Raw genomic sequence first — 14,457 nt, 5'->3', positions numbered from 1 at the left:
CTAATCAGTTCAGATCACCAAAATCTATTCACTTGGAAAATGTGCTAAATGTAGGCAAACTGTGCAAACTGTAGGCTACTTGTACTTAATCTTTTGCAGAGATGCACTGAAACAATTGACACATGTATTAAGACAATTGCAATTTGATGAAAGCAATGAGAAATGCCATTCTGTTGTGAACAATTGCGAGGTGGTTTGGAGATTTGTCCATGTTATTTTGATAATGTAATTTCTGTTTCAAGAAATGAGCCAAACCAATAGAGAAAAACTGTAAGTCTGCTCCAGAGTCTGGGTGTGGACTTCATCCTTCAGGAAGTGTGCAGCACACACAAAAACTGATGACTTTCCTTGCTGTGAATGCAGCTTCCTCGTTTCTTCTTTTAAAAAAAATTGCTTGAAAAACTAGAATTATAAGTGTTGTTTTTAGAGTCAGAACAGAGAGGTACTCTAAAGACCTGATTGCTTTAGACTATGACATTACGACTGCGGGTCAAGTCAGCTCCATCATTGGAAATAGAACTTCTCCTTGCTCCTTCTCCTTCTCCTTTTTTTTTAAAAAGTGAAAATTGGGACATGCGTGATCACATTCTTGTTGAGCAAGTGTTCACAATATTTTCCCCTCGTTCTCACATCAAATCTACAAGCTCTTGCATTTTTAAACATCTTTACCTTCATACAGTCTGAGGCCTCTGGTCTGATTTTCCAAATGAAAGATGGGCAGAGGAGCTGTATAAATCTCTTACATTTGAATGGAATAAATTCCACATTTCATTTTCTCTAAATGTGCAGTTAACAAATCATTGGAATGTTGGAAGAGTAGTAAAGAGGGTGGTTGAAATCTCCAAAGATTGCAATGAATTTATGACTTCATAACCATGACTTTTGTTGTGATCTGGTTCTTTATAAATAAACTGAATTAAAACTGAATTGAACTGAGTTGAATGAGTTTGGATATTATGTTTGTAACCTGGCAACGACTGAGCTAAATGCGTCATGGGCAACTACAACAGCAGTACAGGATGAGACATGTAAAACTATCAAAATAACTTGGCATCTAGCAGTTTGAAGTCCTGGGTACAGGTCCTCTCCTTCACAGTGACATATCCATGATATCACCATCTGTTGTTAACAAGCACTGTAACAACTCCACTTTTGCTTTTGCCACTATTTGTAATGCCACTTTCTGCCCATATAGTTTGAAAGTCGGATAGAGGTGTTGGAGTCCTGTATATATGCTCCTGCAGCCATGTCTTGGTGAAACAAATAAATACTACACTCCTGACATTCATGCTTTGTCCTCGTCAGTGCTCAAAGCTTACCCTGAGACAGAAATGTCTGCATCTTCTTTCCATGGGGATTTGGGGTCTTATTCCAGGCATTAGATGGGTTTTGGAAAGCCCAATCAGCTGTACCCATTTGTCACATGTTTTGTTTTACCGTGGCAGTGTGTATGAATAACAGTCCAATGTGTTGTGCTTTATCACAGATGATGTGCTTCCAAAAATGACAGACCATAATGGGATAAATGCTGTAACTTCACTTTATATCCTCCAGCGAAAGGTACCTCTTTCATCACCACTGATTTTGATTTACAAATGCTTGATAATCGGAATTCCTGGTCTGTATTCAGCAGGCACATCATAATTAGCTCTGCTATCATAGTATTCTCTTCAATGGAACCCTGACTAATATGACTTGCATAGCTGCAATGCTATAAAAGGATATTAAAAGTATTGCAGTATATGACTGAGTGCTGCTGTGTGCGCTTAACATTTGTAAATGCAGAAAACTCTTGTTCTTATAAAGTTCATTAAAACCTAGAAAGATTTAATAATAGCAGAATGTGTAGACTCTGAAATCTATCCTTGTTAGCACTAACTGACCAAGGTATCAAATTAATCACAGAAAACATGGTGAGTACAGCCATGGGTCTTTAGAAAATCTTTTATCTAGGAAAGTGGTTAAGACCTGCTTTACTTCCCACATGTGCCCAATTATAATATTTCATGTGTTTTTAACAATATATTTTAATATGAGAGGGTACTTAACATAAAAGTCTCATTAGTTGGGGCTCCTTTAAATCTTATAAGGAGAATTTATGGAATACACACTCACAAATATATATATATATATATATATATATATATATATATATATATATATATATATATATATATATATATCAGGCACCAGGTGACGAGTCAAAATATTATGTAATTTAATGCCTCAGCAAATCTCTCAAGTATTCTGTGCTGTAGATCAACTTTTCTCATTTAAATGTATCCCTCCTGAGTCAACACACATATGGGCATGATCCAATCTTCTGTCCATAGTCTCTTTTTTGATGAAGTAACCTCTTTATATGCGTACGTGGCATATAATCACATCAAACAATTAATAAATTATTTTAAACAATCAATTATTTCAATCAAATTATTAACCCAGATCTTCAATAGCTCATTTCTGAATCAGCAGCATTTCTGCTAATGTTCTTCTGCAAATTCAAAACATCACATATATCTTTGTTTTGGAATGATTTTAGGAATCATAGACATTCCAGCTATGGTAATGATGCTCACTGAGAACAAAAATGAAACACATTTTGGTCATAAACTTGTAACACATTATTTATTGTTGTTCAAAAACTCTTTAGTGTTGAGACTGAAGATGTTATGGACTGGATTAAGCCAGGGTCCAAGGTTATCAAGTTAATTTACCAATTTACATGAAAGGCAGAGATGGTGTATTGCAGCTAACACAGATTTCATCTATGTCACAAATAATTACATTTGCAAGGACACAGTGACTGGACGAGTTTATAAACTATGAATTTTAGCTTTAAATAAAAACCAAGTGCTGAGATTTGTTTGGCTGTTTGAAAGCACGGTGAGTCAGGGATTCTGCATGTCTTCTACACAGTACGAATGATATTTCAGAAAAGGCAGCTTTAAATGACAAATAGATTTGGGCTGATGTGCTCTTGTTTTGCAGGATCCCTCAGTGGATGACTCCTCCAGCAACAGTATTGGATCTCCTTCTGAACCTGAAGAGCCGCCATCCTACACCACTTCCCCAAAATACACCCATTCTCTTAGCCAGTCAATTGGGTCCCCTGCCCATGCCTCCCAAAAGTATACCTGACAGTCCAGAAATTGACACTCTCCAAAATGCAGCAAATGGTAGTTCACACCATCCTATGATTTACTGCTTCTGAATTGTGCCCCTTTCCACCAAAGTGGTTCCAGTGCTGGTCCGCACCCCATTGTAAGAACTAGCTTAGAACCAGTTCTTTTTGTTTTGCCCACCCAAGCACAGGTTCTTTGCTGTTCTAAAATTGAACCAACTCTTAACTGGCTCAAGCACCAACCCAGGACCAGCACCTAGTCGAAAAGGGGCATTAGTGGTCCAGCTCTTCTACCTGAAGTCTAGATGGATCTGAAAACCATTTTCCAATTTTTTTTCAGTTTTGCATGCTTTTGATCAAAGGAAGCTTAGTCATCATGGCATCTTTAAGTGATTTTTTTTTTATCTGTCTGACACTATGTCATCTAGACACCAGTATCTGGCCTTTGAATGACAATAAAAGTACTTTTGTACCTATTATTTGTGTTATTTTAGCGATATTAATTTCCAGGAAAAGTATTCAAAAATGTTTTTAAGCCATTCTACCCTCTATGAGTATATCTATGAATATGAACTTACTTCAAAGAAAAATGCACTCTCTAATTTTAAATTTAGGCAGAACTGATGTGGAAGGGTTGGCAATGCCTTATCCGGCTACTAGAGTTGATTAGGATAGTTTGGGCTTTTTGCCAGAGGAAAGCTGCCTAACTTAAAATGTGTTGTTTCAAAGCATTCTACAAGGAATATAATGAAGACTTTAAGTAGTATCTAAAATACTTTGAACCCTGTATTTGGGTTTACCACATACCATTGCTGTATTTGATTACAGGAAGTCCAAAATGTGTGGTGATAAGATACATTTGTAAGTGTAAAGAAAGTGGCTTGTTTGTTATGAAAATGCTACTGTGTTACTGCTCTGCTATGTGTGACATTATCTACTGTATTCAACGAAATTCAGAAACTAGATTGTAATATTTTGTGATATAATATTAGTGGGTTTTTTTTTAGTTCTAATAAATGATTCAATAGTGATACAATTTCAAAGGATGGTCCATGATTTGATTTTTATACAAATTTCAATAAAATATGAAATTCTCAAATGAGAGTTTTTTTTCAGTTTCTGAATAATAAACAGTTAAATTTAGTTACTTTATTGTGCACCAATTCACAAAAAAGTTATTGTCATGGCACTGTATAGAGGAAGTAACACAAATTCAATTTAGATATTGTCCAATTTAATACAATAATAATCAAATTCATTATATTACAATTTGGTCTAATTCTTTACACTTGTATTAATTTAATGCCAATTCATAAAAGGTTGTTCAGCAGAGGGAACCAATGGATCAAATCAAATCCTTACTTGTCCGAAGCATTCACTGATGGTGGGGAAAAAGTAGAGAGAAAACTCCCTTTTAATTTTAAGAGAGCTCCAGCAAAAGAAGACTATGGAAAGGTGGCAATCTGCCTTGACCGATTGGGTGGGTGAACCAAGATATCTGGTATGGGTTTTAAAAAAGAGAGAGAAAGAGGTCATTTCCAGAAATAAATATCTGATTCTCAATCTATGGAGAATATAGAAGTCAGAAGTGCAAATTCCCCATGACAGACAAACTGTGTATGCACATAATACTCAATGTATATGATGACAGGGTTGCAAATTGAGTGTCTAATCAAATGGAGATATGTAATGCCATAGTGGAATGTATAATGGGAATTAGGTAACTTCTTTTTAGTCGTGTATTATATGTTTGTTTTTTTTTAATTTGTGAGTTTATTTTGAATGTCATCAATAAACAGGCATCTAAAATACAGTCAGTAAGCTGTTTGTCATCTTCATGTCTGTAATGCTAAGTCAAATGTAGCCAAATTGAGGTCATGGCAACCAAAGTTGTAACTAAAGACCAGATATTAAAGTTTCAAGAACAATAAATCTAGATCTGCAACAAATGTCTACCAGGGCAGGTACCATATATGTATTTCTAATAAAATAATTGAAAGGACACACAAAATAAAGAAATGGTACAGAAAAGCTGTGACTCAGTCTGTATGTTACTCTGCAAAAGACAATTGTGTGGCATCTTTGAACAGTAAATATCCTGATAAACAAAGTGAGAGACTTCTAGTTGGGGCTGATCGAGAGGTTAGACGTACAGTGAACCTGCTCTCCCGAAATATTCACACTTATCCCACTAAATAACTTGTTAACCCAACTTTATCAGTGAAAGGTGTAGATGAGTTGTAGAAGAATCACTAAAGGTAGGAAAAAAATGTCGAAAACACAAGAAAAAAGTGCTTTGGTGGCAAAAGCTAATACTTTTCGAACCGGATCAATCTACCAGTAGCATGAGGAGCGCCTCAATTAATGTTGGTCAAGGTGAAGTAATTAATCCGATAAAGGAGTTAAAAACGGACCTCAAAGGAGACAATGAAAGTTTGAGACATGACATTTGTCACCAAGACAAGAAATCAACAGCAAACTTGTGGAAATGTGAAGCCTGTCGGAACGAGTTCATGAAATGGAGACCCGTGTGAAACAAGTGGAGGGATGGGCAGCAGAGGTGACGAAGGCTGTCTGCACCTGCCTGGAGGAGCAGCAGGGCCTGCAGTCCAGTCAAGGGTGAAGTCGCGGTCAAGAAGAAACAACATTCACAACTTCGGGGTTGCAGAGGGAGAAGAAGGAAACTCGGTACAACAGTTTATTGATAAACTCATATGAAGCGAACTGCAACTACCACGGGATTTTTCCTTAAGCCCCACTGAGACCCATTATTATCAACTTTCAGGAATTCACAGCAAAGGAAATGAAACTGAAAGAAGCCTGAAAGGATAAAAGAATCCTGCTGGACTCCAGAACAATCTACTTTGATCATGACTATTCGTTTGAGAAAGCCAGGAAGCACCGGGAATACAACAGAATAGAGAAATTCCTAAAGTAGAAAAGGGATTCATTTCCAAACAGCGTACACGAACATACGGATTCACTGGGACACCGGGACCGAACATACACGAGTCCACAAGAAGCACTGAGGGAGCTGAAGAGACATGTGTTCCAGGTTGAGCAAGTCGGTGGTCACCTTGTGAGAAGCTGAAAGGTGGCTCGGAGAGCGAGAAGCAGAGAGTTTCAGAAGGAGCACACTGAATAAATATGAACATGGATTTACAAAGCATGATCTGGTGAGAGTGTTCATTTAATTCTGGCCTTTTTTTGTTTACTGAATGCCTGGGAGAAGGGGTTTAGTTTCATAATGGGACATGCTGGACCAATAGGATTATCAGGATTATCATGGATTAGAAAAAGTAGTGTCTATATGTTGTTGAGCACTACAGTTAGACATAGGGTTAAGGATTGCTCAACGAGTTGTCAGCAGTACAGGAGCACCCCAGGGCATCGTACTCTCTCCATTTCTATTTACCCTGTAAACCTGAGTTGGACAGTCGCCAGGTGAAGAGAAAGGTAGATAAACTGAACTGGAACAAGGCTGCAATGTCAGATGGTATGAGCCCAAGAGTTCCGAAAGCTTGTATGGGAAGACCACGTGGGTCTCCACTACCTATGTTCAAGCTTAGCCCGTATCAAGACAAATTTCAGGTGCTTGTTCTCGGGGCTAAAAAATCTCATCCATCCGTCCCAAACACAACAGAGCAGTTGCGCTAACATTCTGTTTTATGAAAGTCCAGGAGAGATTGTTATTAGCTCCTGTAAGGCAGCAAGTTAACATCATTCAGGACTCACTAGAGTTTGCTTATTTTCCTGGTGTCGGTGTTAAAGATGCAATCATCTACTTGATTCAGCGAGCACACTCCCATCTGCAAAAAAAACAAGAAGCACAGTGAGGATAGTTTTCTTTGATTTTCCAGTGCTTTTGATACAATTCAACCTACACCCAGCGATATGTGAGAGGGCGTTCTGAAATAGCCGTGGATTCCTCCACAATTGCCTGGATAGTGACTACCTGACAAACAGACCTCAGTTTGTGACACTCAAGGGATGTGTGTTTGAGAGAGTTGTCAGCAGCACAGGAGCACCCCAGGGCAAAGTACTCTCTCCCTTTCTATTTACCCTGTAAACCTGAGTTGCATCAGCAGTTTTGGACTCATGGTACCTGTAAAGAAGTACCTGAAGCTTGGTTCTGCTGGGGGTTGAACCCAGGACTTTCTGCGTGTAAAGCAGACGTGATAACCGCTACAATACAGAACCTCCTCTAGCTGTTGTCATGGAAACCGGCAAAGCCTACATCTTTGCTGACAAAGGGACTACCTCTATTCCAGTGTTCTTGAAAGAGAATCATCTAACGCAACTGGACATCAGTGAGGTACAAGTAACTTACTCTGAAAAGTTTAACATGGTGGATACTGATTATAGACTGAAGAACAGTACTGAGTGCATAACTCCTTCACCTTGCTCGTTTGGGGAGGTACCCACTACGTTTAGTTTTGAAAATGAGCACTCTAAGTATAGAGAATATCAGTACATCTGACTGGACTTTTCTGTTTTAAACCCGATTTACAAAGAAAGATCGATTTGTTTTCATAGGAAAAGTCAGACTCTAAAAATATAATAAGCTCTTAGGAGAGGGGTTCTTGACAGAGGCAAGTCTGGACGGAGCCAACTAAGGTAGCATGCCTCAACCTCTAGCCTGTCCGTCTACAGTCGTCAGGTGAAGAGAAAGCTGGAGAAACTGAACTGGAACAAGGCTGCAATTTCAGATGGTATGATCCCAAGAGTTCCGAAGGCCTGTATGGGAAAACCACGTGGGTCTCTACTACCTATGTTCAAGTTTGGCCCCAATCAGGAGAAATTTCAGGTGCTGCAGAAGACACCCTGCCTTGTTCTCGGGGCTAAAAAATCTCATCCATCCGTGCCCAACACAACAGAGCAGTTGCACTAACATCCCGTTTTATGAAAGTCCAGGAGAGATTGTTATTAGCTCCTGTAAGGCAGAAAGTTGACATATTTCAGGACTCACGAGAGTATGCTTATTTTCCTGTTGTCGGTGTTAAAGATGCAATCATCTACTTGATTCAGCGAGCCCACTCCCATCTGCAAAAAACAAGAAGCGCAGTGAGGATAGTTTTCTTTGATTTTTCCAGCTTTTTTGATACAATTCAACCTACACCCAGCGATATGTGAGAGGGCGTTCTGAAATAGCAGTGGATTCCTCCACAATTGCCTGGATAGTGACTACCTGACAAACAGAGCCCAGTTTGTGACACTCAAAGGATGTGTGTTTGAGATAGTAGTCAGCAGCACAGGAGCACCCCAGGGCAACGTGCTCTCTCCCTTTCTATTTACCCTGTAAACCTGAGTTGCATAAAAAGCCAGGAATTGCATGAGCAGTTTTGGACTCATGGTACCTGTAAAGAAGTAACTGAAGCTTGGTTGTGCTGGGGGTTGAACCCAGGACTTTCTGCGTGTAAAGCAGACGTGATAACCGCTACACTACAGAACCTCCTGTAGCTGTTGTCATGGAAACCGGCAAAGCCTACATCTTTGCTGACAAAGGGCCTACCTCTATTCCTGTGTTCTTGAAAGAGAATCATCTAACGCAACTGGACATCAGTGAGGTACAAGTAACTTACTCTGAAAAGTTTAACATGGTGGATACTGATTATAGACTGAAGAACAGTACTGAGTGCATAACTCCTTCACCTTGCTCGTTTGGGGAGGTACCCACTACGTTTAGTTTTGAAAATGAGCACTCTAAGTATAGAGAATACCAGTACATCTGACTGGACCTTTCTGTTTTAAACCCGATTTAAAAAGAAAGATCGATTTGTTTTCATAGGAAAAGTCAGACTCTAAAAAAATAATAAGCTCTTAGGAGAGAGGGTCTTGACTGAGGCAAGTCTGGACAGAGCCAACTAAGTTAGCATGCCTCAACCTCTAGCCTGCCCGTCTACAGTCATCAGGTGAAGAGAAAGCTGGAGAAACTGAACTGGAACAAGGCTGCAATTTCAGATGGTATGATCCCAAGAGTTCCGAAGGCCTGTATGGGAAAACCACGTGGGTCTCTACTACCTATGTTCAAGTTTGGCCCCAATCAGAAGAAATTGCAGGTGCTGCAGAAGACACCCTGCCTTGTTCTCAGGGCTAAAAAATCTCATCCATCCGTGCCCAACACAACAGAGCAGTTGCACTAACATCCCGTTTTATGAAAGTCCAGGAGAGATTGTTATTAGCTCCTGTAAGGCAGCAAGTTGACATCTTTCAGGACTCACCAGAGTTTGCTTGTTTTCCTGGTGTCGATGTTAAAGATGCAATCATCTACTTGATTCAGCGAGCCCACTCCCATCTGCAAAAAACAAGAAGCGCAGTGAGGATCTTTTTCTTTGATTTTTCCAGTGCTTTTGATACAATTCAACCTACACCCAGCGATATGTGAGAGGGCATTCTGAAATAGCAGTGGATTCCTCCACAATTGCCTGGATAGTGACTACCTGATAAACAGAGCTCAGTTTGTAACACTCAAAGGATGTGTGTTTGAGAGAGTAGTCAGCAGCACAGGAGCACCCCAGGGCAACGTACTCTCTTCCTTTCTATTTACCCTGTAAACCTTAGTTGCATCAGCAGTTTTGGACTCATGGTACCTGTAAAGAAGTCCCTGAAGCTTGGTTCTGCTGGGGGTTGAACCCAGGACTTTCTGCGTGTAAAGCAGACGTGATAACCGCTACTCTACAGAACCTCCTGTAGCTGTTGTCATGGAAACCGGCAAAGCCTACATCTTTGCTGACAAAGGGACAACCTCTATTCCAGTGTTCTTGAAAGAGAATCATCTAACGCAACTGGACATCAGTGAGGTACAAGTAACTTACTCTGAAAAGTTTAACATGGTGGATACTGATTATGGACTGAAGAACAGTACTGAGTGCATAACTCCTTCACCTTGCTCGTTTGGGGAGGTACCCACTACGTTTAGTGTTGAAAATGAGCACTCTAAGTATAGAGAATATCAGTACATCTGACTGGACCTTTCTGTTTTAAACCCGATTTACAAAGAAAGATCGATTTGTTTTCATAGGAAAAGTCAGACTCTAAAAAAATTTTAAGCTCTTAGGAGAGGGGGTCTTGACTGAGGCAAGTCTGGAAAGAGCTAACTAAGTTAGCAAGCCTCAACCTCTAGCCTGTCCGTCTACAGTCGTCAGGTGAAGAGAAAGCTGGAGAAACTGAACTGGAACAAGGCTGCAATTTCAGATGGTATGAGCCCAAGAGTTCCGAAGGCCTGTATGGGAAAACCACGTGGGTCTCTACTACCTATGTTCAAGTTTGGCCCCAATCAGGAGAAATTGCAAGTGCTGCAGAAGACACCCTGCCTTGTTCTCAGGGCTAAAAAATCTCATCCATCCGTGCCCAACACAACAAAGCAGTTGCACTAACATCCCGTTTTATGAAAGTCCAGGAGAGATTGTTATTAGCTCCTGTAAGGCAGAAAGTTGACATATTTCAGGACTCACCAGAGTTTGCTTATTTTCCTGGTGTCGGTGTTAAAGATGCAATCATCTACTTGATTCAGCGAGCCCACTCCCATCTGCAAAGAACAAGAAGTGCAGTGAGGATCTTTTTCTTTGATTTTTCCAGTGCTTTTGATACAATTCAACCTACACCCAGCGATATGTGAGAGGGCGTTCTGAAATAGCGGTGGATTCCTCCACAATTGCCTGGATAGTGACTACCTGACAAACAGAGCCCAGTTTGTGACACTCAAAGGATGTGTGTTTGAGATAGTAGTCAGCAGCACAGGAGCACCCCAGGGCAACGTGCTCTCTCCCTTTGTATTTACCCTGTAAACCTGAGTTCCATCAAAAGCCAGGAATTGCATCAGCAGTTTTGGACTCATGGTACCTGTAAAGAAGTAACTGAAGCTTGGTTGTGCTGGGGGTTGAACCCAGGACTTTCTGCGTGTAAAGCAGACGTGATAACCGCTACACTACAGAACCTCCTGTAGCTGTTGTCATGGAAACCGGCAAAGCCTACATCTTTGCTGACAAAGGGCCTACCTCTATTCCAGTGTTCTTGAAAGAGAATCATCTAACACAACTGGACATCAGTGAGGTACAAGTAACTTACTCTGAAAAGTTTAACATGGTGGATACTGATTATAGACTGAAGAACAGTACTGAGTGCATAACTCCTTCACCTTGCTCGTTTGGGGAGGTACCCGCTACGTTTAGTTTTGAAAATGAGCACTCTAAGTATAGAGAATACCAGTACATCTGACTGGACCTTTCTGTTTTAAACCCGATTTACAAAGAAAGATCGATTTGTTTTCATAGGAAAAGTCAGACTCCAAAAAAATAATAAGCTCTTAGGAGAGGGGGTCTTGACTGAGGCAAGTCTGGACGGAGCCAACTAAGTTAGCATGCCTCAACCTCTAGCCTGCCCGTCTACAGTCATCAGGTGAAGAGAAAGCTGGAGAAACTGAACTGGAACAAGGCTGCAATTTCAGATGGTATGAGACTAAGAGTTCCGAAGGCCTGTATGGGAAAACCACGTGGGTCTCTACTACCTATGTTCAAGTTTGGCCCCAATCAGGAGAAATTTCAGGTGCTGCAGAAGACACCCTGCCTTGTTCTCGGGGCTAAAAAATCTCATCCATCCGTGCCCAACACAACAGAGCAGTTGCACTAACATCCCGTTTTATGAAAGTCCAGGAGAGATTGTTATTAGCTCCTGTAAGGCAGCAAGTTGACATCTTTCAGGACTCACCAGAGTTTGCTTATTTTCCTGGTGTCGGTGTTAAAGATGCAATCATCTATTTGATTCAGCGAGCCCACTCCCATCTGCAAAAAACAAGAAGCGCAGTGAGGATAGTTTTCTTTGATTTTTCCAGCTTTTTTGATACAATTCAACCTACACCCAGCGATATGTGAGAGGGCGTTCTGAAATAGCCGTGGATTCCTCCACAATTGCCTGGATAGTGACTACCTGACAAACAGAGCCCAGTTTGTGACACTCAAAGGATGTGTGTTTGAGATAGTAGTCAGCAGCACAGGAGCACCCCAGGGCAACGTGCTCTCTCCCTTTCTATTTACCCTGTAAACCTGAGTTGCATAAAAAGCCAGGAATTGCATGAGCAGTTTTGGACTCATGGTACCTGTAAAGAAGTCCCTGAAGCTTGGTTCTGCTGGGGGTTGAACCCAGGACTTTCTGCGTGTAAAGCAGACCTGATAACCGCTACACTACAGAACCTCCTGTAGCTGTTGTCATGGAAACCGGCACAGGCTACATTTTTGCTGACAAAGGGACAACCTCTATTCCAGTGTTCTTGAAAGAGAATCATCTAACGCAACTGGACATCAGTGAGGTACAAGTAACTTACTCTGAAAAGTTTAATATGGTGGATACTGATTATAGACTGAAGAACAGTACTGAGTGAATAACTCCTTCACCTTGCTCGTTTGGGGAGGTACCCACTACGTTTAGTTTTGAAAATGAGCACTCTAAGTATAGAGAATATCAGTACATCTGACTGGACCTTTCTGTTTTAAACCCGATTTAAAAAGAAAGATCGATTTGTTTTCATAGGAAAAGTCAGACTCTAAACAAAATAATAAGCTCTTAGGAGAGGGGTTCTTGACAGAGGCAAGTCTGGACGGAGCCAACTAAGTTAGCATGCCTCAACCTCTAGCCTGTCCATCTACAGTCGTCAGGTGAAGAGAAAGCTGGAGAAACTGAACTAGAACAAGGCTGCAATTTCAGATGGTATGAGCCCAAGAGTTCCGAAGGCCTGTATGGGAAAACCACGTGGGTCTCTACTACCTATGTTCAAGTTTGGTCCCAATCAGGAGAAATTACAGGTGCTGCAGAAGACACCCTGCCTTGTTCTCAGAGCTAAAAAATCTCATCCATCCGTGCCCAACACAACAGAGCAGTTGCACTAACATCCCGTTTTATGAAAGTCCAGGACAGATTGTTATTAGCTCCTGTAAGGCAGCAAGTTGACATATTTCAGGACTCACCAGAGTTTGCTTATTTTCCTGGTCTCGGTGTTAAAGATGCAATCATCTACTTGATTCAGCGAGCCCACTCCCATCTGCAAAAAACAAGTAGCGCAGTGAGGATCTTTTTCTTTGATTTTTCCAGTGCTTTTGATACAATTCAACCTACAACCAGCAATATGTGAGAGGATGTTCTGAAATAGCAGTGATTCCACCACAATTGCCTGGATAGTGACTACCTGACAAACAGAGCCCAGTTTGTGACACTCAAAGGATGTGTGTTTGAGATAGTAGTCAGCAGCACAGGAGCACCCCAGGGCAACGTGCTCTCTCCCTTTATATTTACCCTGTAAACCTGAGTTGCATAAAAAGCAAGGAATTGCATGAGCAGTTTTGGACTCATGGTACCTGTAAAGAAGTAACTGAAGCTTGGTTGTGCTGGGGGTTGAACCCAGGACTTTCTGCGTGTAAAGCAGACGTGATAACCGCTACACTACAGAACCTCCTGTAGCTGTTGTCATGGAAACCGGCAAAGCCTACATCTTTGCTGACAAAGGGCCTACCTCTATTCCTGTGTTCTTGAAAGAGAATCATCTAACGCAACTGGACATCAGTGAGGTACAAGTAACTTACTCTGAAAAGTTTAACATGGTGGATACTGATTATAGACTGAAGAACAGTACTGAGTGCATAACTCCTTCACCTTGCTCGTTTGGGGAGGTACCCACTACGTTTAGTTTTGAAAATGAGCACTCTAAGTATAGAGAATACCAGTACATCTGACTGGACCTTTCTGTTTTAAACCCGATTTAAAAAGAAAGATCGATTTGTTTTCATAGGAAAAGTCAGACTCTAAAAAAATAATAAGCTCTTAGGAGAGAGGGTCTTGACTGAGGCAAGTCTGGACAGAGCCAACTAAGTTAGCATGCCTCAACCTCTAGCCTGCCCGTCTACAGTCATCAGGTGAAGAGAAAGCTGGAGAAACTGAACTGGAACAAGGCTGCAATTTCAGATGGTATGATCCCAAGAGTTCCGAAGGCCTGTATGGGAAAACCACGTGGGTCTCTACTACCTATGTTCAAGTTTGGCCCCAATCAGAAGAAATTGCAGGTGCTGCAGAAGACACCCTGCCTTGTTCTCAGGGCTAAAAAATCTCATCCATCCGTGCCCAACACAACAGAGCAGTTGCACTAACATCCCGTTTTATGAAAGTCCAGGAGAGATTGTTATTAGCTCCTGTAAGGCAGCAAGTTGACATCTTTCAGGACTCACCAGAGTTTGCTTGTTTTCCTGGTGTCGATGTTAAAGATGCAATCATCTACTTGATTCAGCGAGCCCACTCCCATCTGCAAAAAACAAGAAGCGCAGTGAGGATCTTTTTCTTTGATTTTTCCA

General features: G+C 41.0%; 1 protein-coding gene and 6 non-coding genes across 7 annotated transcripts in view; 1 reads left to right on the top strand and 6 right to left on the bottom strand.

Moving 5' to 3' along the window:
- Window positions 1–5,138, top strand: part of LOC142401441 (hepatic and glial cell adhesion molecule-like) — a 31,792-nt gene extending 26,654 nt beyond the window's left edge. Inside the window, exons 6-7 of the mRNA XM_075486860.1 lie at window positions 1,487–1,560; window positions 2,992–5,138. Of these exons, the coding sequence (XP_075342975.1) occupies window positions 1,487–1,560; window positions 2,992–3,141 (224 nt within the window). The 3' untranslated portion in view covers window positions 3,142–5,138. The remainder of the gene's footprint in view (window positions 1–1,486; window positions 1,561–2,991) is intronic.
- Window positions 5,139–7,251: 2,113 nt separating this feature from the next.
- trnav-uac (transfer RNA valine (anticodon UAC)) lies at window positions 7,252–7,324 on the bottom strand. Its single transcript has one exon. It is a non-coding gene; the product is annotated as a tRNA-Val (tRNA).
- Window positions 7,325–8,503: 1,179 nt separating this feature from the next.
- On the bottom strand, window positions 8,504–8,576 carry trnav-uac (transfer RNA valine (anticodon UAC)). Its single transcript has one exon. It is a non-coding gene; the product is annotated as a tRNA-Val (tRNA).
- A 1,160-nt stretch (window positions 8,577–9,736) lies between these two features.
- On the bottom strand, window positions 9,737–9,809 carry trnav-uac (transfer RNA valine (anticodon UAC)). The gene has a single exon. It is a non-coding gene; the product is annotated as a tRNA-Val (tRNA).
- Window positions 9,810–10,988: 1,179 nt separating this feature from the next.
- trnav-uac (transfer RNA valine (anticodon UAC)) lies at window positions 10,989–11,061 on the bottom strand. The gene has a single exon. It is a non-coding gene; the product is annotated as a tRNA-Val (tRNA).
- Window positions 11,062–12,240: 1,179 nt separating this feature from the next.
- On the bottom strand, window positions 12,241–12,313 carry trnav-uac (transfer RNA valine (anticodon UAC)). The gene has a single exon. It is a non-coding gene; the product is annotated as a tRNA-Val (tRNA).
- A 1,179-nt stretch (window positions 12,314–13,492) lies between these two features.
- trnav-uac (transfer RNA valine (anticodon UAC)) lies at window positions 13,493–13,565 on the bottom strand. The gene has a single exon. It is a non-coding gene; the product is annotated as a tRNA-Val (tRNA).
- Window positions 13,566–14,457: the final 892 nt, after the last annotated feature.

Source organism: Odontesthes bonariensis, chromosome 16 (genome assembly GCF_027942865.1).
Source record: "Odontesthes bonariensis isolate fOdoBon6 chromosome 16, fOdoBon6.hap1, whole genome shotgun sequence".
NCBI classification, from domain to species: Eukaryota; Metazoa; Chordata; class Actinopteri; order Atheriniformes; family Atherinopsidae; genus Odontesthes; species Odontesthes bonariensis.
Note: the sequence above shows the minus strand (reverse complement) of the source record. Positions and strands in the feature narration are given on the sequence as shown.